The following is a 25446-nucleotide window of genomic DNA, read 5'->3' as shown; positions in this document are numbered from 1 at the left end:
TATTATAAATTATCTTCTAATGTAGTATAAGAAAACATGAAATGTCTTACCAGCTACACCTACACTGTTACCCAGAGGCAAGATGCAGCTCAATGACTCAGTCATTTCAGTCTTACTTGCCTGTTAACCACAATACTATCTGGATTTTGATTTTTTTTTTTGATTGGTAATGTGAGCAGTCCGACATCCTCTCTGAGGACGGCTGAGCAGACATGCATCACTGACTTTGATTGAACTCACAAGCTTTTGGGCTAAATGCCCTCCACTGGTTGCCTCCCATGGGAGGGCAAACACATCCTCCAATATATTCTAAAGACAGAGATTTATTAAACATAAATATTGTTCTGCTACAGAGATGTCCTTGTTTACACATATCACTTTTTAAAGAGGCTTTTCCTTGCAAAATAAATTTATGAACTGAATCATAATTTTGGAATTTGCCAAAATAATGGATAAATTAGAAGATACGCCCCAAATGAATGAAATTGCTGTGAGATGTGTGTAATCACCAGTTAATGCTTATAATGAAAGAATGTGAATGCGATACTTTGGCCTTTGAGAGGGGGTGACATGAGAAGAAAGGCGAGGTTGAGCATGCACTGTGTAAGCTGAGAGAGCCAGGCGAGGTGTTGCCTCCTGTGTCCAGTCTTCATGCAAAGCTAAGCTCACCGTTTTCACACAGAAAATGTCAAACTATTGATTAAGTTGGCATAGGTAGGGTTAGGGTTACAATTCTATCATCAGATTTCCAATGAAAATGGAAATTCCTAACTACTAACATATACGGATATTTACACATCAGATCACACCCCCCTTTATCCTGACAGCAAGATGTATCCGAATAGACGAAAAAGGCCCTTTTTATCATGGGTATGCCATTTTCAAGTATGGGCCTAAAAATGTCCTGGTTTTCAGGGTATTACTTAGATGCATACAATACTTCATTCTGATAGCTCTGCTATGCATGTGTTACCTTAGTATACGTGTGGCTGTACATAATGTTAATTGAACTCTTCAGAAAGAGGTGAAAATGAAAGTGTAGGTTTAATAAAATATACCCCTGCCTACATTGAGTTAATCATGGTTTTAATATATACAATTACTGAGTGCAATCAGTGGGTGGGACCAGTTGTCAGTGCTGTAGACATCCTACGCATCTGATGAGCTATTTTCTAAGTACAGACCAGCAGTTAAACTTTACCACTAGATTATGAAAATTGGCTGCATTAATTCAAGAACGTTGGTTCCTTGCGGTTTTGACTTAGCAACAGCAGAAAAGGGAGTCAACAATGAAAAACAGTATAGTTGAAATGCAAGCTCCAAATGAACGTATAAGGGGTTATTAAGGTAGTCAATGCATAAATTAACTCATGGGAACCCTTTGAGGCCCACAGGGCATAAGCAAATTGACTCAGAGGTTTATTTACACAAAAACAAAATGGCATATTCCACAGGTGCTAACGGCTGTAATTAGTTGATTAGATGCTGTAATTATTCAAAGCATTTCAACATGTATGCACCTAATCACAGGCGGGTTTGAGTCATTACGAGAGTCATATCAAATGTACCATACAATCGACAGTATCCAATATGTTGGCCTTCCTCAGGGGTAAACTGCCTCACTGCTCGAGTTGAATAATGGTTCTGCGCCAGTGGTTGACTGCTGTTTCCTTTGTACTGACTGACTTATTGTGTTGCCATAGCGTTGGCTGACTTATAATGCCATCAGTTGTTCATTAAGAGCCAATCACCGCCCTGCAGACACAGAAACTAATGAATACGTAATGAAGAGAGATGATGGAGGGTTGTGATTGGAAGGTTCTGCCTCGGGGAAGGAAACAGATTGTTCATACCTGACACACGTGTAGACACAGGACAAACACACACACACACACACACACAGGTGCACATTCTAAGAGGCATCAATATATTCATCAACTTACAGGAGGCAGGCGTACAGTTCGTACAGAAACACAGCAGGAGACACTCCAGCAACGACGAAAGGGATTTTAGACACTTGGTACACTTAGACACAGATACATGGGCACGTCATTCTGTATCGCCACAGGTGTTGATAGACAAAACTAATGTACACAAGGCGACACAATCCAAAAACCCACACACACTCACAGCCAGGTGTCGATGGTATGGGATTGTTGATTAGAGCAGAGGCCGAATGGCAGCAGAGAGAATGGACAGAATATCCTACCAATGAAACCCTGGTATTTGCTAAACCCCATCCATATTGAGGATCTGAAGGCTTCTAAAGACTGTTGCATTGTAGAAGACAGCCACAGGTTGGGTTCACGGTCAAATCAAACTAAAATATAGGAATGAGCAGCTACTAGGTGTGACATTTTGATTATGCAGATGTTGAAGAAAATTGGCATCTCAAGATTTTAAGATTTCAATTCAGAAAGAGCCAATTGATTTGAGATGGCCACTGAAGGTCAGAGGGAGCTGTGAATCCAATGTCTTCATCCATTTTGTCCTGGTCATGGACAGAGAATGTTGTATGTTATAAGGACTGTAAAACTCTGTATGTTGGACATTTGAGGAAAACAGATAACAATGTCAGTCAGTGGGGGGCTCTGTTAATGAGTGTGACTACCGAAAGGAAGAAACTGTTTGTGTGGCGTGAGGTCTTGGTCCTGATGGAGCTCAGCCTCCTGCCAGACGGAAGAAGCTCAAACAGTGTTTGGGGGCAAAGGGGTCGGCTACAATCTTCTTGCTCGCTTCAGGGTCCTTGAAGTGAGCAACTCCTTCAGGGACCTTTTCTGCAGAGCAGATGACACGCTGCAACCTGCCCTTGTCCTTGGCTGTGGCTGCAGCGCACTAGACGGTGACGGAGGAGCAGAGGATGGACTCAATGATGGCGGAGTTCAAGTGCACCATCACACAGGTGGAGACACTGTGTGACGGGGGAAGGTGGGGCTCCATTCTTCCGGAAATCCACAACAATCTCCACTGTCTTCAGAGCATTGAGCTCTAAGTTGTTTTGGTTGCACCACGTCACCAGATAGTCAGACTCCCACCTGTAGCTGGACTTGCCCCCACCCAAGATCAGTCCAATGAGGGTGGTGTAATCCGCAAACTTCAGGAGCTTGACGGACTGGTGACTGGAGGTGCAGCTGTTGGTGTACAGGAAGAAGAGCAGAAGGGAACCGGTGCTGATGGGCCGAGAGGCTGAGCTTCACGTGCTGTTTCACATAATGAATGATGATGTTGAAATTCAACACTCACAGGAGTTGAGTATGACCTGAAATTTAATTGGTTGATTTTTCTGAAATTTTGAAACTTTGAAGAAGCACCTGTTATCAGATTGTCATACTCAGGTGTTGGTGGTTGATTCTAGTGATAAGACAAAGCACCTGACTTTCCTTCCGGCAAGTGCTGAATCATGAGAGGTGCAGACATGTCAAACAATATTTGCAAATTCTGAAATGGTTTCAAGCGTTTTCTCACAACCATGAAAATGGATTTTGATATTATGTTTCAGTTAAAAATGTCCCTGTTCATTATTCATGTCTGAGAGGTCGACTCACACATGTTTGGGTTGTTCTAGCTTTGCACGTGTAGTTTATTTGATGAAAGTCCTCCACATTTGCACAGCATTAGGGGGGTGTAAATGCATTATAAAGACAAGGCCATCTTTCACGCACAATACCAGGATGCAATGTTTGAACTGAAAACATGAAACTTGAATGGATTATTTTAGCATATTTTTCCTTGAAATGGGAAGTAAATTATCTCCCACCAACACCACACATGAAACACCATTATTCATCTTTCTAACACCATTAAAATAATGCATCACAAAAACAACCTCTGATGTTTGAGAGAGAATATTTTTGCATTGATGCCGTAATAAGGATCCTCAGATGACCTTGTATATTCTCTCTGAATCGTATGCTTTCAGCATATTTCATGTTCCCCTGCCACACTGTTTGATTTGATTACTGGTCACACCTTTTTCTTTTAAGTGTAATCAACAGATTAAGACGATTATGCAGGGGTTTATTCTGTGTTTTTTTATCATATTTGTGTTGTGTGGCAGACTGTAACATCCTGATTTTGACACTCTGCAAGGTTCTCTACGTTTCTTTTTTCCCCCATTTCTGTAATGTTAATGTTCATTGATATGAGCCTGACATTATTTCTCAGTGTGCAGGCTAAAATATGTACAGTAAATGGAAACCCTGGCAACCATTCAATAGACTAGATGGCTGGCTAACTGCCAGAGCTAATGGCTGACTGACAAACAGACTTGACACTCCAGGCTTTTACCTCACAACCTGGACTCTTCGAACCGAGCAGAGCCAACAGGAATACTGTGTACTCATCACAAACACATATATGAATGCTTCACATTGTTCAAAACGTTGGAGTCTTGGCTCCAATATCCACCTTGAAAATACTCCAAACCCAACAAGTTATAAAATATGAAAGGCAAATTAGTCTAGAAAATGTGCACACAGCGAAGCTAACCAAGAAAACGAGACACTGAATCACAAGCCGAGACGACGCTGATATAAGCAATATTAATCTCAGACAAACCCTGCCAAAACTAAAGCAAAAAACCCCACAATGCATTCAGCATGTGAAATAATGCCCCTTGACGTTTTTAACAAAATTATGAAATAAACCAGATTTTTTTTAGCAGTTGTAATATTTGTATTCTCAATCCATTTATAGCAGTTACCTGAATGAGCTGCGGCTCACTGAAAGCTCATGTAATTTACCAGCAGTACTTGTATGATATGAAATATACAATTATCTGATGAGAATGTTTTTTCTTGAAAAATGATGACCCTGAAACTACTAAAAGTTGACCTATTTAAATGAATAATTCACTATGCAATTGCAAATATAAATCCTGCGGCCATTGAGAAGTCAACAGTTTATTTGGCAGCATGAATCACTTGTTTCTAGCTTCAGGGAGAGCAGTCAATGTTGTGTTTTTTTCTTTCTAATTTAACAGGCAAGATGACAAAGAAAACATTCCCATTCCCAGCAGTGACCTTAGGCTGTAGTTGCTGGGGGGGCTGATACCACACTGCAACACACCCAGGCACATCTGGAAGCTGGCTCCATCTACCACAGTCACTTCACATGGCAAAGCAACAGCTGGGTTTCACCGCTTTGCTGAAGGGAACTTTGATCATCATTCAGAGTTTAATCGTGGTCCAGTTTTATCAACTTAATGACAGATTCAAACACACAAACTTCATTTTCCTCACAAGCTGCTGTAGCTCAGACTACCAAGAGGTTTTTGCCTGTTATAAAGAAAGGAAATAATTCACTAAAACTTGTGCCATAAAAATCCAGTAAGATGTTTTGCTTCATTGTAAAAGGCCTTTATCATTCTTGTAATAAACCATTTATCCAAACTTAAAAGCAGAAACACACTATGAAAATGTGAACATCTCCTTTGGAATCCAGCTCAGTTATTATTCAAATTCTTTACTGTTGTCAACAAATGATCAGAATGTATCAGTTATGTCGCTCTCTTGTCATTGCTGTCTTTGTCACTCTGCCTCCCCATCACTCAAACAGCTCAATGTCTTTCTGAGGATTTGTCAGAATTGCAGCTATGTACATTCAAATTGCAAAAGTCTGAATTGTACAAAAGTAGAGCATCTTTATTCTAAAGTGTGAGAATACATCTTTCTCTCTCTCATATACACAAAAACTTGTTGTTTGTCCACACTTTCTTATTCATTGAATGAGGAACATGTGGACAAACTTTTGACTGGTACTGTATGTCCGAGAAGACGAGCCACACACATCCGCTCATAATAATTAAAGCCGGTACAAGGCGTTATTTTGGCAGTCCCTATGGACAAACGTGGTACTTTTTAAGAGCATCAGAATCCCTTCAGGAAAACCAACAGATTTTCCTGCAGCAGGTTCTGACAGTCTGTCTGGTTCCCCTGTGCCTCCCTTTGCAATACGGCCTGGGTCTCCATCAGCATGGTGTTCGCTTTGGCTCCCAGCGGGGACCGGTGTAGCAGCGAGGTGAAGCTCTGCCCATGGCTGGAAGGGGAGCTGCTGCCGCCACCTGGTTCGGGGCATTCCTCCTCCTGCCAGAATTCCGACGTATAGGTCAGAGGTGGCAGCTAAGCCAGATCTGGGTCGGTGAGCAGGTTGCAGGTTGCAACCTGTATGATCGGATCGGATTTTGGATTGATTCCTTCCCAGTGAAATGATAAGAAGCAATTCCATTCAATTAAGAATAACTATAACTAAGAAGTCATACAGGTCCAGTCAAATGTTCTTTCTTAGTGAATTGAATGAGAAAATGTGTCCAAACTTTTGAGTGGTCCTGTACATGCACGTCAATGTAATTTGTGTTGGCGGATTTTGGCATCAATTTGCCTTGAAATCTCTCTTTTTTACCTTCATCTCTATTTTTTAAAGATGTCCAATGGCTTCTGTATCGTTTTATTTTTGGTAATCTCGGATCTCCCCGTGTTTTAAATAATCCCCCCTCTCTCTTCGCTTCTCTTTTCCCCCCAATTTTCTGAGAACATTGCTAAAAGTCATTCGATCATTTTCGAATCAGACCATTATCATTGTGTGAGCCGCCGAAGGAGGAGGGCTTTATTTGCAGAGTGGATGAGCTGTAATTCACAAACACAAACACACACACTCCATCCTCACACACAGTCTGTCCAGCTAGCTGGCACTTCCTAGAGCCAAATATCTCCCTCTGAGGTCTCGTAGAAGTGGCTTATGAACTCAACTAACCTGTCTGCCAAAGCAGATTTGTTAATTTAGTCTCTCTGAGACAAATTTGGAATTGTTTTCATAAAGTGTTTACCACTAATTTTAACTAACCCTGCCCAAGGGCTTTGCCATTATAATTAATTATCCCTGAGACAAGTATAATTTAGTAGACCAGAACAAAGTATGGCAAGGAGGAGGAATTACAGTGGAAGTAAAAAATAAAAAGGTGGATTATTGTTAGGTGCAACTGTTAATAATATATAAAGTGTTGATTTACAACTCAACTTTTTACTCTACCTACTGTGCTGTTGATGCCTGAGGATCAAAGAGGTAATGAAGATGACGGACAGCTGACAGGAAGCAGCCAATCAATCACAAGCCTATTAAGAAGTCCACTAATTAATCAACCTACCACCCTGACACCACTCATTAACATTTTGATTAACCTTTAAACTAATTAAGATCAATTAAAACAATTAAAAGCCAATCTCAAGGGGAGTGGTCATGTTGCCAGTCAATCAATCAATCAATCAATCAAACGGCAACGTCTAAGAGAGAGAGTAGAGAGAGAAGAGACGTGGTTAAGAGGGTGGACAACAAGACGAAAGATGGACAAAATATCTCAGAGATGAGAATGACTAATTTTTTACTTTTCATGTGTTTTCTTCGACACTATGACTTAATATATTTGAATATGTACGTCTTTTCATCATTGTGACATTGGGAGAACAAAACAGGCATTCGGTCCATAGTGGGCGTTTTTTAAAATCCAGCACAAGCAAAATGTGCAGCGATGCGTCTTGTGGGGTCTCATTCCACCTGATAAGCACATGCAGAATTCATTCAAAAACAACAACAGAATTAATTGCAGCTTCAATTCCTTAATTGTCCTAAATGACCACAGTCCATCAAGTGGCCCATGTGACAAATACAGCAAAAATAATTTTCCGGGTCATATAGAAACCTCTTTGCCAAATCTTAATGAGCACTACAAGTCCAACATGCACTACAACTGGACTACATTTGCTGATGGATTTTTATAGAATACCAGCTGGTAAATTCCAACATCTGATCTGGTACTCAATGCAGAGTCACCACATTCCACCTCTATGGCCAGTTTTTCAAGTACCTAAATATTCACGTTGTTAATGGATGAGTTGTTTGTCTGAAGAAAGAAGCTATTAATTTAAAGAGGCTAAGAAAGGTTTTTCAGTGATGACAGAGACAGATGGTATTAGCCTTATGAAAGGCCAATTAACATAATTACTGTCTTAAAGGCCCAGCGTGTTAAACGGCGTGTGAAAAATACACAGGTGAAGAGTGGAGGAAAAAGATAAGATGTGTGTCGGTGGGGCTTGGTCATGTATGAATAGTGATCCGTGTTTTTTCACAACATGACATAAAACGCCAACGTGACAAGTCCACATTATCTTGGGGGTTTTCTCAAACAAGTTACAAAAACAGGGTCCATTTCCCACAACACGGGGCACACATGCTCCTGAGCTCCTGGGTGGGATGCACACCTTATTCTTCTGGCCTGAGTCTGCATGCTATTTCACAGTGGACGGTGTGTCAGTGATAATCAAGGGGCACAGTGCAGTCTCATTGTCGAGAAGGACCATGGTTTACGTGCGTGTGCTGCACGCCTCCACCAACGAGGTCAATTACGCGTGGAGAAAAGGCCACTGTTGTTTGCAAGACTTTAGTCTACACCACCACTTTCACGCACAATAGGGCTGTCACGATATCAAGTTTTTGCTGCGATATGCAATATTATTGCAATTTTCAGACCATCAGTGTAGCAGGTTCCTAATGAAATATCCTGCACACTGTCCAATGTACGTTTGATTTTGAAAGGACGTTATGCACAATGCACAAGTGATTGATAAAAAGGATTCAATGGGAATTAAAGGAAGCAACAAAAAAAAACATGGGAGAGTATGAAAACTAGTAAAGTTTGAAATAAAAATGCTATTGTTCAAACATTTGCTCCACAAATCCAGCTGTCATTACTGCTGAATGGAATATGACAAATCCATTTACTAAAGCTTACACCTATGAGATATTACCAGAGAAAAAGACAAGAGCGAAAGAGAGAGAACTGAAAATGGAAATAGAGTATAGTCAAAAAGAGACAGGAAAATTGAAAGTGAACATGTGTAATTAACTGTCAGCTTGAAAGGGACAAAAAGGCAGTAGAGAAACAGAAAAAAACAGAAAAAGATTAAAACAAAATAGCAAAGGAGCTAGAGCAGAACCTTAAAAATAACCATGATTAGCAAAATGATAGATATCAGAAGATGCTGTCAAAACAGACTCATGTTGAATAAATAAAAGCGCTTTTGTGCAAATGTGTACGTTGATATGCTGGATGAAATCTCATTGCCCATCTTACCTTGATAATGTGCGCTGTAACCACGGTAACGGTGGTTGGCATCACTCACAAAATGTAGTCGCAGCCAGTTCTTGTTGCTGACGATGGGTGAAGGCACATTACTGCCCGACAACCTGAGGAAGACAGAAAGAGACAGCGTTGCAAAAAACTGGAACAAACGTGCACAAATAAAATATTTCCCCTTTTCTACTTGAACGAATCAAAACACGGGTTGTTTGTAAAGGATCAGACGGGGGAGGGTGCCTTGTTGAGGTTTTTCTGTCCTGTATCGTTTGTGGCTGATGTTTCCGAGGCCAGTCTCTTCCTTCACAACATGCCTAAGTAGCCTGAACTCAATGGACAGCCTTAAATATTAAATGAAGCACCTTCTGTTGAATGAACAGAATGAGAATCTCATCGCTACAAGAATGCGTCCTGGATCCAACAGTTTGGGCTGCTGACTTGATCAGGTGTGTTCCCTAATGCCATGACTATTTTGGCTACTTGTGAGGCCCTTGGCAGTCGAAGGACCTGTTCTGGCTTGTTGTTTTTCACCGTGAAAATACGATTTAGTGAGCCTGTAAAATGAGTCACGCTTTGTTGCTTCGCCGCAAAGCCGGAAGCCACGGAAAAACACGGTGAAATTCACACCAATGTTTCACCTTTTAGTTCCACGACGCAAAAGGGACCGCCTCTTAGGCCTGAATACATGCGCCAAGACGCCAATGCTGTTGCGATACACGTCAGGCCGCCAAGAGTTAATCCGGGAGTTGCCAAATGTTAGCCCGCTACAACGATGGCGGTTCTTGGTACACACAAAAAGGTCAATCCTACAATGTTGATTTCAACGGGAATGTCAATTCAGCTATTTATACATGTAATATTTACATGACTGCATACTTACAAAACACGAGAGTCAAGCTGTAAAAAATATTTGTCACCAAAGGTCATTCTGAAGATAGTTTCAGTTCACAAAGATTTCTGTTGTTTTCCCCGTCCGACCTGGGTACCTTGTGTGTCTTTGTGTGTGTGACTGCTGTCTAAACTCACGTGAGACCAAAGCCTCTTGTGGCTGTATCAACACTGAGTGAATTACAAACAGCGTAAGGACACAAGTCTGTTTCTCTAACTTTAATACACAGGATTTGGCAGGATGCTAACGGGTTCCTAAATTGCTCTTAATAAAATGATTTGTTCCATTTCATTGTTCTTGCAAAGATCATATGATGTGCCGAGCTGTTTGGGCTTAGGGATTGGACCCAGCAAACTGAGAACACAAACTCATTTCATATGCTAGTTTTGAAGAATTTAATTGCATACTTATTATTTCTACAATATTTTGAATGCTACTATTAATCTTTAGTGTACCTCTTAGACTGTAACATGCAAACCAAAGAAGTCTCAAACAACCTAGGGCCTATGAACAGCAGAACAACACACTCAACATGTTCAGCTGTTCCACATGGAATCAAGCTTATAAGCTGGGGCTTTGATGGTGCGCAGCATTAGCAGAAAGGATCCAATTTGCAATTCTTTCATCACGTAGGAAGGATGAGATTGCTTAATTGGCTGAGCAGATGAACAAAGCTCTTATGGTTGGCATAGTGAGAGTTTCATGTCCTTGTTGGCAGCTTTAGCGGAAGGGACTTCTTTCCAGTAGTCAATCAGAAAATAAAATAACCTGCTCCTGTGGAACTTCAAAAGTATGTAGCTGAAATACTATTTCTTCTGGCAATAATCACCTTCCATGCATCAGTCCTTTGATGCATGGTGCTTTCATCTTGTAATGTCAGCCACGGGCGTGTTTTCTACTCTCATTATATTTTATTAGTTTTTCTTTAAGCAATATCACCTTGGCTGGTACATTTGAGACACAGGTATGAGTATGTAGTGGACTGCCCTCTCATGTTCGCTTGTCTTCTTCTATAAACGCCTGCAGTTGACCTTCACAGTCCACTTCCATCACTTACTCACACACACACACATGCAGGGTTTAGCGTATTCAGTACTTCGCCACACCAGCACCCTCCAATAACAGCAATATGAAGTGGAGCACAAGAGTGCTGAGCAAGCGTTTTAGAAGGCCTATATTTGTGTGTGTGTGTGTGTGTGTGCGTGTGAGAGAGAGGGTCACATTGTGCCCTAGATCAGTAGTATGCTCTGATGTCTGCTATTAGTCATAATCAAAGATAAATTTACACACACACACACGCAAAGCAGTTTCCCAAGCCCGGATAGAAACGACAACGACCTAACTGACACACAACAGTGGCGACAGAACAAAAATAACACAACTGTAATCATGGACAACAGAAATATATAAAGCAGGCACTTATATTATGAGATATCCATTCATCCAAAGTGTCCCTGCAGTGTGATGATGAATGCTCATTTACTTTGATTGAGCCACTACAATGACAATGATTACAAAACGTCAAGTGAATTAAGTTTGTCAGCTGCATGAGAAGGTGAGAGGAAAGCAAAGCGTTTACATAAAGAGATTTTCAGATCTGTTTCTAATATTGCACGAATTGGTCTTTTTTTTGTTTTGGGGAAGGTATAGGCTTTTATTACAAACGGTAGTAGAGACACAGTACCGGTATATACCAGTATACTATGAATAAGAAAGATAAATACTTGTCAGAATAAAATTGGTATCATTGCAATTTACATGTAATATCTGAACCTCTAACAAATCAGAGTACCTTGTGTTCGTCATAATGCAGGTGCATTCCTGTCAGGATCCGGGTCTCTCTCTCTCTCTCTCTTCCCCTCTGCCATATACATCCACTGACACACTCATTTACCCATTAGTCTCACCTTAGCGCACACACCCACTTCTCACATAGTCTTCCCATCCACCTGCCGCTCATTTCAATCAGTGCCCGCCCCGTTTGCTGTTACACCTGTTTCTCGTCATGTCTAATCACCCTGTCTATATCTTGCATGTGTTCCCTTTGTGTCTTGTCGGATTGTTATTGTGAGTCGAGTTCTTGCCCTGTCCAGCAGCCTCAAGACCCCCTCTGTCTTTTACGCACAGCCTAGTCCTGCTCGCCCGGTCTCCAGCGTCGTGCCGCGGGGGCTGCATCCCGTGGGCTCCTGTCGAGCTTCCCTCTTCAAGGAGGAGACTTCCCCGTCCGGAGGATTACTTTGTGTTTTGCCTTTTGCTTAGCTGGTCTCCTAGAGAATACATTTTTGTTCTATGTTTTGCCATCGAGCTCGGCTCGTTGTTTCAGTTGAATATTAAAACCCTCATTTCTGTGACTTCCCTCTGCGTGTGGATCCTTTCCGCCCGATACGTACCAGCATGTGACAATTCCATCTCTTGATTCTATCCTTTTGCTTGTTTGTAGGTCAACATTTCTGCTGGCCTCACTGGTCTCTCTTTGCCTCTCTGGTAGCCTTCCCCCTTTTACCCTCTTCCTCCCAAAGCCTCGATCTCACGAACCATATTCATGCTTACAGCTTTTAATTCACCGCCGGGTGTGACATCATTACCCAGAGTGCATCATTAAGGGCAACGTGTGTGCATATTCAACCTGTTCCAACATTAAAACAGGAATCACATCATGAATCCATACCGAGAGCAAGTGTGTGATGCTAAATAATTGATCTGCTTGCTCACGAAGCACTTAAACAACTCATGCAGGACGAAGGAAACAATCTGTCTTACAGCCTGAGCCGAGGGGTCAGAGAAAACATGCCGGCGACTAAGAAGGTCAGCCATCTGGATCCCCTCAGCAGCTGGAAACACCTCCCGCTCAGGTGCCAGGCATTGCACACGAAGGATGATGATGGAAAAGGGAATTACTTCCATAGTCAAGTAAACCTTAAAATGATGTTTTCAGCAGGGAACCTGATACTTCCAAAGGACATCAATGCCTGTGGAGCTGAGGAGCTGGATGATTTCTCCCAAGTGAACAATTTGTAATGCATTATTAAATCATTCATCTATGCTTATGGCTTCTGTCTGTGGATGGTAAGTGTTCTCCCAGGATATCTGCTATAAAGGCACTTCTGAGCTGCCCGGAGGTATTATAGATCACCTTCTGATGGCCTCCAATATTTATGATAACGCCTTGGTCTGAGAGGGGTGTCCTGCTATGTGATTTAAAAGCGTCAAATGCTTTGGGTGAAGAAAGCTTTTGAAACAATTTGTGAAACATACTAACATATTAGATGAGTTTAAACAAGGGCTCTTAATGGTCACCTAGGTGTCCTTAGCATGATTATAAAGATGGCACCGGCCTAGCACTATACATTATGGAAAACAAAAATAACTAAAGAAAAGAAAAAAAGTGAAAAACTCTCCAGTTCCTCTGCAGCTAGTGCCCTCTATTATGAAATAGGGGTTCTTCTCTCGGGAACCAGAGGAAATAGTTTTGGTGATATTTCCCTCTCACACAACACCATTGTGTAAAGCCCAGTAGAACCAAAATGCGGTGCGGCCTCCAGGGAGAACATTTTCATTGTGGAATGATCGAACCCCACAGCAGTCTGCCAGCAACCAACCACCAACAACGACCTGCATATAAGCAGGGAGCTAGTCAAGAGATACTGAACATGTGTGACGGTTAGTTGCATTGTTTTACAACAGTGCAAATACTAAAATAGAAAAATAAGACCCTGCGCTGGAGAATGAATGCGTGATCTTGTATGTGTACGTATGCAGCAGTAAGAGAATATTAAGAAGAGGGTTGCCAGAAGGAGCGTGATACCATACTTGATTAAATACACTAGACCAAAAGAGCCTTTCTCCCTCCATCCATCTCTGTCTACCATCCTCCCAGCTGTGACTTTTTCCTCCATGGAAATAACCACCCGATCGGCAGTTTGGGAATGAGAGAGAGCTAAGGAATAAAAAGCATAGTGTGGCAAAGATCGATTGAGGTATGGTGAGACGAGGTGAGGGAGAGCGCAAGGAAGCAGTGTGTGTGCAAGGGGGAGAATTGTAGCTAAAATAAAAACTAATTGGCAGCAAGATGGCTTTACAAAATTGGGTTCAGTTCATATCGCATTATTTCAACTTTTGACAGACCATTATATCTCCACACAAGTGTTCTCTCAAGTTGTAATACACTGTGATGATGCCCAGAGCACAGTAAAATGCTTGGAAATCATCATCAGACGTGTTGCCTCAAACCTACAGTAAATGAAAACACAACAGAGCGGAGCAGGTGAGATGAGAGACGCAATGTCTTCTGCCGTGCAGCAACTGTCTCCGATAGCAAATGGCTGTTGCTATATGTCCAAACACACAGATGTATCCAGTAGGGTTGGGCGGTGTACCGGTACTAGAAAGGTACCGCGGTACCCTTAAGTATAAAACGGTACGGTTCTGACTATTTTTAGTACCGGTACTTTATTAAAAAAGCGCACTCAGAGCGCACTCAGTAATCCGCTCCCTGTCCGGCTGCCTGCACAAATTGACTGGGTGGGCGGGGCTTCCTGCTCACATGCAACAGGCAGCCGTCACTCACAGAGTCATCTAGGCACATGTCCTCATGTGCAGGAGCTGTTGCCGACCGTCCTCGGCTTGTTGAAAGAAAAGATGCCAGAAGTGACTTTAGAAATACTTTAGATACGAAGTATTCATTATTTTACACATTTTTCTGGTCTCAAAAAGAGGAAATGTCAGAATTTTGGTATCGGAACAACCCTAATATCCAGATTGTCTTTGGTGCGAAACACAATCAGTCATCAGGGACTGTTGAGGTTCTACCACAGGGGTTTAAACTTGGAAGGGACATCTTGCATTGGCAAGAACGATGGACATGTGGCAAAGGCAACTTGATATCTGACCACAGAGACAAGGTCAACAGACTCCACCATCTGTGAAATGAATGACTGTCCGAAAACATGCGGAATCCTGACATCAGTGGTCACGGGGCTCAGAGAGCTACACTAACTGTTGGATGTGGCTATTCATAAGGCAGTAGGGGTGTGCTACTTAATCAGGCAATCTGTCTAATAGCCTCTTTTAATTAAGACAGGTGGGCACTGACACATACACGCGTAAAAGAAGAGAGAAAATATGCTCATTTATACACACACACACAGACATAGACTCTGCAGGAGTGTTAGTCTAGATGTAGTCTAGGAGGAGGCATCATCAATCAGTATACAGACACAGAGAAGTCTTCCGCGTGTGTGTCTGTGTGATACACTGTGTGTATGCATGTGTCCGTGCTTGCTTGAGCACGCCCGCTGTGTCACTCTCCATCAATCTCAAGTGGGCAGAGAGTAATCAGTGGTCGCAACAGGACCTCGCTCTGTCTCTCCCTCCCATCTCTTTGTCTCATTTGAATGGTCTCTCCTCCCCCCTGCCTGCCTACTCATAGAGCAGCGAGGTGTTGTTGTAAGATGCTTGGTTCGGATGGAAGGCGGAGGGCAGGAATAAAACAAATGCATAAGATTAATCAAATGATAGAACCACTGGGTTGGTTTTGGTGTAGAAGTACATGAGCCCTTAACCTCAACCCCCACCGAGCACCTTCTGGTTGAACTGGAACAGTGTCTAATAGCAAAGCCTCATGACTCAAAGGTCTGGGTCTAAACTCACTAAAACTTCTCATGCAACCAGCTCCCAAAATCCGGTTGAAATGAGTGTGATGTCTCAAGGCAAGAGGTTCTCCCGGGTTTGATTAATGAAGATTAATGTTCACATGCAGGTGTGACATTTGGATGTCTGTACGTTCCTTGCCATGGACTCTATCTCCAAAGTACTTCTTAACAAACCAACAGGTATCTTAGTATCACATGGACTATCAATTATTGGGTTTATCTCTATCTTCCCTGGTCTCAATAAGTGTTATTTTGAATATATTGTTAAATCTGTGGTGTGTTTTAATCATCTAGCATAGTTGTCATAAAATAATCCTGCTTTTGTATTTTGAAGAACCCTGTTTCATCCCCTTCAGTCAATGTGAATGACTTCTTTTCAGAATGATTATGTTCCTTTGACGAAAAAAGGAAACTGGGTATAGAAGCCAGTGGATAATAGTTACAAACTATTACTTCCCTCTGTCATTTTGCAATCTCTTTTCCCCTCTTACTATTTTTTGCCATGTCTCCCTAATCCCCTCCTTTCCTCAGACCGTACAGAGTTCACTCTCCAGCGCTCTGTCTCTTCACTTCATTCTTTTTGCTCAATCTCTTTCCAAAAAAGCCAGCAATGCTGGGCGGCTCCCCGCCTCCTCTCAAACCCTATTTTCCCTGTGTGTCTGAGTGCTTGCGTGCATGTGTGCGTGCGTGTGTGTGTGTGTGTTGCTCTCAGTAATCAGCGCAGAGACAGGGGACGGAGACAGGGAGAGGGAGCCGGTGTTATTACTATTACATTACAATGTATTATGATTGCAACACCCCAGCCGCCGTCACCAGAGGCTGACTGTTCAACAATTCCAAGCACACATACATACACAGAAACGCAGCCAACCAAATGAAGACGTGAATTATCGCAAATACGCTCTCCCCCACACACACACACGGGTCTAGTACAGGGAATGACAATGGAGACGTACTTATGATTGCAAAGATAATTTGCTGTGGTCGGATTCAACTACACATTGTGCTCCAGTGGCACTCAAGCTCTGGCCTGGTCCCTCGGGTCCGGCTTAGCACTACCTGGAAAGGTTATTTTCTGTGGGTAATAGTACATATCACATTTCACTGCCCAGCAACAGTGACCTCCAAACAACACTGCTCCTGTAGTGATAACATGCTTTCAGCTTAATCATTTCCTGACAATATTGTCTTGATGAAAAGAATATTTTATAGCCCTGGGAGCCAACAGAGTTTCTGTCTGCTTTAGATAAAAGCTGTGAATAAAAAATAAAAAAAGGCTTTCCTGCTCAGGCACTGGAGACAGAGAAAGAAAAAAGCAAACTCTATAGAGGCCCTTCAGTGGAAATATCAATCATAGAGACCTTCGCAGAGATGCTCAAAATTAGGACGTAGTCATTAAAAAAACACTATTCTCGTTGTCTTTTACCTCAAGAGATGTGTTTTGGATCTATTTAGGCTGGGGGAAATTATTTGAATGACAGTTAAACATTACAAGGACCAAATGCATTAAAGATATTTGAGACGTAGCGATTTCACGGTATTTGGTATATAAAACAAAGTACAAAAGTTGAAGATGCTTAAAAGCCAGAGAGTTGAAGTGACCTATTTTGCATTTTTTTAATCCTCAGTGAATATGTATAATGTGACTTTGTTTGCATAAACACACTGATCTAATTATCACGCACTAATCTAATTATAAACCTTGCTTTGATTCTAAGTGTAATTTGATTAAGCTGTTTACATGCTGAGCACAGGAGGATGTGTCTTTTCCCCTATAGGCAACTAGTGAATTCAAAAAGCGCCCTCATAAAATGCAAATGCATGTCCCGTGGCTTCTCATCTGCAACAACCCTGCAAATTGTCTACATTTGAGATGTTAATGACAGCTGCGAGGAAGAAAGCGGCTTTAAACATATTTTTTAAAAACATCACTTACATACTGGACAGGCTGCACGCTCCGGAGAACTTAGATGGACGGGCTCAGTCGGCGTGTGGTGTTTACATATCAGAACAATCTTCACGTATATAAAATAATGAATTCCACAGTTCTCCACCCATGTTAATCCGACAGTGAACACTCTCTCAATGACCCGGGTTACAGAAACGCTGGATTAAGTTGTTTACGTGGCTTTAATCTAACTGCAGTGTGGTCATGATCAAATTTAGCTTCATGTGCTGTCACGGAAAGCTAAATGTGTCTGTCTGTCCTTCTCTGCCTTTCTCAGTCCCTTTCTGTGTCTCTTTCTTCCCACAGCCTCTTTCCTCATGAATCCCCCTGAAGGCTTTCTCTTCCTGTGTCTCCCATTCTATTCTTTTTATGCCTCTTTCCACCTCTCTTATCCTGTCAACTCTCATCTCCCCACCACTTGTCCCTAATTATGTAGCTCTTCTTTCGTCTCCAACCTACCTAGCCTACTTACCTTTCATCTCCACTTCTTTTCTCCTGGCTCCTCTTGTCACCCCAATTGCCCTTTCCTGGTCCTCGGTCCGCATGTCCTCTCTTGTCTCTTTGCGTCTCTTGTCATCTTCTGCGTTACCGAACACTGCCTGCCTAAAACACCGAGACACCTCTCTTGCTGTCCTGTCATCTCGTCTTGCCTCTCCATCAGAAAGACTTGCTTTACGAATGTCTTGAATAAATGTCCTTCCCCATACATTGTGTCGTGATGATATACAGCTTTACATCCCTATTAAGCCTGGTACCTCTACCCCCCTCTTGCATCATGTCCTGCCTGGCTGATATTAGGATTTGGATGTCAAAGAATTTTTTGGAGTTAAACGACTCAAAATGCGAGGTGTGTTATTACAGTTTTTCTCAAATGCTAAAACACATTTCACAAACGTTTCCTCCATGTTCCCCAATGTCTAAACACAACACCCTTTTCTAAAGCTACATAAACACAACTTCAAAACTTCACTTCAAAACTCAAACTTTCACACCAAAAGAGCAGCTCGAAGCGTTCAAAAATGTAAACACTATACACATTACAGCAAAACAATTGAAAACACAATGCTCAATTTGTGAGAAGGTTCTTTGTTTCATAACTGCCAATGCATATTTTTAGAAACTTTGCAGTAATGGATCTTCTTAGATCTCTGCAGAGGATTAGGCATTTAGATTTGTGAGTTTCATATGAAGAGTATAAATCTATAGTAAATTCTGCATGTACACTACTGTAACACAACTCAATGCAAAAACTATTTATATATATCTATAAATATAATATATAAATATATTGCACACAACAGTACTCTTGAAAACATGATCAGGGTGTTACGTTTTTTTTAACTTTATTCACACCACGTACACACCACAATCATTGTGCGGCATCATGTCGCTGAGCTGCATCGGGCCACATCACCTCATCCACATCGCAGGCTATATTGTCTCTGACTCAAATTCCTCTTCCCCTGACTCTGCCTTCATCTATCGTGTTTGTTTGGAATCTTCAGCAAACTGTGCACTCTGAACTTGCTGTTATACATGTGGTCACAGCATTAGCAACAAGTGTCTTCAATTTTGAGTCGTTGTGTGTAATGAATGACGCCAGGTGTGTTCATTGTGTTCAAATATTGCTGACTGTGGCAAGCATTTTGCATCACATGAGCTTTCATTTGAGAAAATGAGCAACTGAGTTCTTTTGCAACTTGTGTTTTAGCAATGTGTTAAGATTTATGAGAACAGAGGATTGTGTTTTTTGAATTGTGTATTCATGTGAAATGTGTTAATGATATTGGAAAATGATGGCTAGATTTAGTAAATGTGTTTAGACAACTGGTCATTTGGTTTAGAAGATTGGCTTTTGTGTTTTAGTTTTTGAGAAAAACTGTATTACACCTGCCTCCCCAAACACAAGCCGCGTTGCTGATCTGGGCTCAGAACTGGGCACGCTTTCAACAAATGTTCGGCATGTAGCGCGCAACCTGGGCATTATTTTGGACTCCGCACTGTGCTTTGATGCTCAGGTTACCAAAGTCGTGCAGATCTGCTTCGCCCAACTGAGACTATTAAGAGAAATCGCCGCTTTCCTCTCCGCGACAGACCTAGAAAGAGTCATCCATGCGCTTATCTTTTCCAGGCTGGACTATTGCAACGCACTCTATTCCGGCACATTCAGAGGCTACAAATGATACAGAACGCTGCTGCCAGGCTTTTAACCCATACAAAGAGAAGCGACCACATCACACCAGTCCTTGCTGCTCTACACTGGCTACCTGTGAGCTTTAGAATAGATTTTACTGCTTTTTTTTAAGGCTGTAAACAATCTCGCTCCTGCCTACATCAGTGAGCTTTTGAGCCTGTATGAGCCTGAGTGCTGCCTGAGATCTTCAGGTAGGGCCTTATTAACTGTCCCAAGCACTGGATTAGTCACTAAAGGTGATCGGGCCTTTGCGGTCAGGGCTCCTAAAATGTGGAACTCCCTTCCCTGCAGGATGGGACAGGCACACTCGGTGTCCTCGTTTAAATCTCTTCTAAAAACTCACTTTTACCAGCTGGCTTATTTACATTTGACGGATTTTATCTTATTTTATTTTATTTTTTATGAACTGCTTGATTGTACTTTGTAAATATCCTGTGTGTATGGTTAAGCACTTTGTAATTTTGTTTTGAAAGGTGCTATCTAAATAAAAGTTATTCTTATTATTATTGTTCTCTTGAGCCTTTAGCTGGCAAACGAATACTGTCCTCGACCCACAGTTTTAAGTCAGGAGAGTGGTGTAAAACCCTTGACAGGGATGTGTATCACATCACCTGCTCGTACCTGTACATATGCCTCCTTATGCGCGTGCAAGCGATTTAAACAGAACAGTGACCCGCTCATCAAAAAATGGCGCCATGGAACTATTAATAGGTCATGAACTCCAGCGTTAAAGCTATGGTGTTTTTTCAAATGATCATTATTATTATTGACAGCAACGCATGATCTATAAATCACTAAGCACAATGTTGATTCAGAGTTCTGGAACAAAGTTAGTTTGCCTCCATGATGTGTGTGTTTGTTTGCTGTGAGCGTGTTTGTGTTCAAGGTCAGTGTTCCATTTCCTATTTGGGATGGTGATGCTATCCCAGCATCCTCTCTGCCAGCAGCATTGATTAGCAAGCATAACATCACACACTGGCAAACACAAGATGAACACACTTAAACTCTCAGTGTCTTTTCACACAGCTCTTTTTGTGTCTCTCGAAGAAATACTACAACTTTGAGCGCAGCGAGGAAATGCTAAAGTGTGAACATTTATAATGCCGAGTCACACACAAAAGCTGTATACCAGAACAATTTACACAACACCAGAACATTTGTATTGCTTTTGTTAGAGACATAGGGTTTGTGTCTGGGACTTACTTGGACCTATTCCCATTGGATGGTTTTTACTGTTCCCTTCTAAAAAAGTAATCAACATCAGCGGGACGGCCATAATTGTTATAATAGTGCCTGTACACCAGGTAAACACAATTTTGTTGTTAACAATTGAAATTTATTCAGAATATCCATCTGTCCTCCATTTCTTTCATTTCAGTAATCCTGCTTTGGTTTTCATAGAGTATAACAATTACAATCAAATTATAATCACTTTTTTTCTTTCTAAATCTATGAATAAAGTGCATTAAATCAGGGGTTCTTGACCTTTTTGACCTCGGGGGCCAACTTTTTCAGTACTTTTTAAGCCTGCTCAACTATTAACACGGTCTTGGATTAACAAATGAATATCATTCTTGGTTGAATTTAAAAATTAAAATAAATAAATTAAAGTTTAACAAGCAAGAACCTGATACAGTGATCATCACAAGAATTATTATCTTATCTGTATGTAACCCCGAAAAAACAACACTACCTAACAACTCATGGAACAGATAAATCTATCAGGTACATACTGTGCGGTATACGGATGTATCTATTTTACACTGTGGCGTCTGGGCAGAATATGCTGTCTTTGAAAGCAACTTGCCCTTAGTGATATGAGTCCAGGCACTTGGCAACATGGCACCCAGCCCAAACACAACTAAATTAATTTTCAGTGCCTCTAGAAAAACAAATCCGTGACAAGCCGGAGATTGTTAAAAGACAGCCTTTGCATAGCCCAGTCCACCATTACTAGGGATTTGGTGATGGGCTGTCAAGTGCACTACACAGCAGGCTATATTCTGGACCCATGTTGAGAGGCACTTGCAAGACAGCGAGAGAAAGACAGAGGCCCGCAGACCGACAGACGGATACACAGAAAGGCACGCAGTGAGGACAGGGAGGCAGAAAGGCAAAGTCAAAAAGAGAGGCACGTTGTATTTAAGATGCTTGACTCAGTTTCAAGGGCAACTTATTCTGAAACAACAAAAAAATGAAATTTGTGTGTGTTTGTGTGGTATAAGTGTGTGTGGTGTTAAGCTAGGATTACAGGCACTTAGCTCACGGAGATATACTACCCCTTATAGGCGAGAGCACACCTCTCTGCATACTGATTAGATGAAGGGGTCTGTGTGAGGAGTCTCTGTGAGTGTGCATCTTTGTCTGTTAGCAGTGAAAGTGTACGTGCGTAGGTTTGTGTATACACACATGGATGTGGATTACATCCGTGCATCTGTGTGTGTGTGTGTCTGTGTTTGTGTCGGTGTGTGTGATACTGCTGTTGTCAGCCCTGCAGCAACTGATAAACACATAACAAATTCTTCCACACACATATTAGCAAATCAGCCAATAGCTTTCTCTGCTAATTGCCACTCGAAATTAGCATTTTAGCTATTAGCTTCTTTCACAAATTGCCAATGGAAATTTGTAAATTAGCACTGAGTGTTGTGAGGCAATTGCTAATGGGTCAGGCAGCACGGACTCATTTTAAGAAAGACTATTCACTAGACAATTTAGTTAGTTTCTTTCATTTTCAGGCGGTTACATTTGCATAAATACTTTATATTATCAAGAAGGTTAATTGATACTGTTCATGTTTGAACTAACACAACACATATTTAAATGTGATTGTCTGGGTATTAATAGTGTCTAGCATGAACAAATAAGAAATTATCAGGCTTTACAGACTGCTTCAAACTATTTCTTTGATACGGGACAGCGCACATTAATAAAAACATTTAGCCAAAAGGCTCTTTTTCATAGCCTCATCTATTTCTGCCTTTATAAAATACGATTAGAAAAAACTTTTCTAATAGGCCATAGAAACACATACTTTAATCAAAAGTTACTTAGGTTGGGATTTTAGCTAATTAGATTAATTAATTAGACAATAATTGTTGATGGCAGAATAAGTTGGAATTTAAAATATTTAGTATGCTACATACTGAACTACTTTAAAGTCATTTCAATGTGTGTCTTTCTTCCACAAGCATATTCACTCTGATAAGACAGATACATGAACATTGTTTACAGGGAAGGGGGATCAAAACAAAATTGTTTACAGAGTGACTTTGTGTCAATATCAAGCTTTAGGACCTTCCGTGGGGACAAAAAGGACAAATATTAACTCAAACTACTGTATAGAGAATAGATGTCAGTCATTGCAAAGCACGCCATCGCACACCAGAGCCACACTGCTACACACTTAGTTATGAATGCATGTACATGCAAACGGGCATCGATACCAAGCACAAACAAAAACACATGTAAGAGGAAGGAACAGTAGATGTTTTATATGATGATATATATGTCAGCATCCCCTTCCACCCAGCCAGCAGCTGGTAACCTTTATTTTCCTAAAACAGACGGACATCCTTAGATAACATGTTAACTCAATATGTCGCAAAGACCCTGCGTCCGTGCTGTACATTCATGTTCTGCAGCACAATTGTTCTGCGGTTAAGCCGTTCAACCTACTTCCACAGGTGCTGCACTGTGTTGAGGCAGGAGGCCTTTGTAGGTCAGAGTCCTTTTCCTTCTGCTGGCTGAGATGATGCATGCTTTCCGATATAGAATTATTGCCCAGGAAAAAAAAGGCACACTGCAGCCACATACATAGGAACTCCACCAGCAGCCGGCACCATTTACCAGGAGAAATGATCCATGGGATCAGGCAGATTATATCAAATTCTGACCCATAGGAAACTGAATAGTTTTAGCTGAGTGAAATGTATGTACTCACAGTGGGTTCAGATATTATGCAAGCATTGTTTAATCTTCATGTTGGACAGGTGAAGAACCATGGATCACTGTTGTTACGATTAATCACATGCAGACTTCTGCAATTTCCCTGTTCATGAGATCTTTGTTGAACAAGACCCTTGCACCCTCAAATACTACTGTACATACACTCATGGATGTGTTATTGTGGTCAGGGCAACTTTAGGGCAAGTCAAAGTGTTTGCTCCAGGCTGTATGTCTGAATGTTGCTGCCCCCTCCCTTCAGTTCAACACTACAGCCATATTATCAGCCTGTGGCTACTGGAAAATATCCATGATATGAGAATAAAGTGCTGTACGAGAGTCCAGAGTTAATTCAGGAAGTAAATTACTACACAGCAATGTTTTACATGAGCCACGACACAGACTACATTACACACCATTCACCACCACATTATCGCCCAAAGGCCCACAGCGCTGCCCCGAGCGATAGTCTTTAGTTATTTATATTCCTAACCAAGAAGCGAGATAAGTGAATAGTTGAGGTTCTTTTAACATGATGGAAAGTATATACACGCATACATATACATGCACACATATACTGTACACACACATGGGTGAACAATACACCTATACAGACACACATCAAGACAAATAATCAAATTGTTCCATAAACTTATCTGCTACGTCACTACGCTGTCTTTGCAGAAATCCCAGGTCAGAGACCAACCAAATTAGTATTTTTTCACCATGCTTCAGACATTCACATATGCCTCCACCACACTAATTAAAGTGTAGCTTTGTTGCACCTCCATTATACCGTGTTTCAGACTGTGGGCCCTAGGAAGCTCTACCTCTGTGTGGAAATGCAAACTTTAATCTACCTACATTGTGCCATGAAACAAAGGATATTCCCATAAGGTATTCCAAAAGTATCATGCCCCAATTCATCCCATCTGAAGTTTAACCCTGAAACATGACTCATTGCAACACTGCAATTCAGAAACTTGTTCTAAAACATAAAATACAGTACGGACACAAACAGAAAATTCTGCCACACACATATCATCACTGGCACATACGCACGTATAAATGAATGAATAAGAACATCGATAAAGTGACTCACCAAATGGTTGGTGGTTCTGACCCCTCCACTTCCAGGTAGTCATACTTCTCCTCTGTCTGGAAGTCTGTAAAGATGACAGAGATGGTGTCTCCAGGTTCGGCCAAAAGGATCCAAGTACAGTCGGCTTGGTTACCATAGCTGCCGGGGTAACCGGGACTGGTCACCACCCCACTGCCGCCCCTCACAGTGCCCCCACATGTGTCCTCAGCTGTCAATCAAATCAGAATGACAAATAGAAAACCTGGGTTAGGGAGAGGAGGAGGGACTGAGGGGCGGACTTCTTTTGAATAAAATTACTTGATTTTGGATCGTTATATGAGATGGGGTTCATCAATTTAGTTTATTACCAAATGAACAGTTAAGATCAAATTCTCAATAATATTATTTCTCAAGTCCTCAAGTAGATAACATGTCAGCTTGCCCAAACTCCTCACCTCTCTCCCTCTACAATTTGAATTATCTTGATTATCTTAATTTTAGTATGTTACAGGTACAATCTGTATTGGCCACACTAACTGTTATTTTGTGTCTTAAATGTTAGAATGGATGGATGACTTTCTCACAACCCAAACTGTCAAGTCATATTTGGA

The 25446-nt window shown here is 41.4% G+C and overlaps 1 protein-coding gene across 5 annotated transcripts in view; it reads right to left on the bottom strand.

Moving 5' to 3' along the window:
* The window catches only part of csmd3b (CUB and Sushi multiple domains 3b), a 281884-nt gene that overhangs the window by 96043 nt on the left and 160395 nt on the right, over positions 1 to 25446 (bottom strand). For all 5 annotated transcript variants that reach the window (XM_037473628.2, XM_037473629.2, XM_037473630.2 and 2 more), the window contains exons 5-6: positions 24857 to 25064; positions 9125 to 9237 (exon numbers count right to left, since the gene is read on the bottom strand). In XM_037473628.2, coding sequence (XP_037329525.2) covers positions 9125 to 9237; positions 24857 to 25064 — 321 coding nt within the window. The remainder of the gene's footprint in view (positions 1 to 9124; positions 9238 to 24856; positions 25065 to 25446) is intronic.

The sequence above is a fragment of the Pungitius pungitius genome, chromosome 17 (genome assembly GCF_949316345.1).
Source record: "Pungitius pungitius chromosome 17, fPunPun2.1, whole genome shotgun sequence".
In the NCBI taxonomy this organism is placed as follows: domain Eukaryota; kingdom Metazoa; phylum Chordata; class Actinopteri; order Perciformes; family Gasterosteidae; genus Pungitius; species Pungitius pungitius.
Note: the sequence above shows the minus strand (reverse complement) of the source record. Positions and strands in the feature narration are given on the sequence as shown.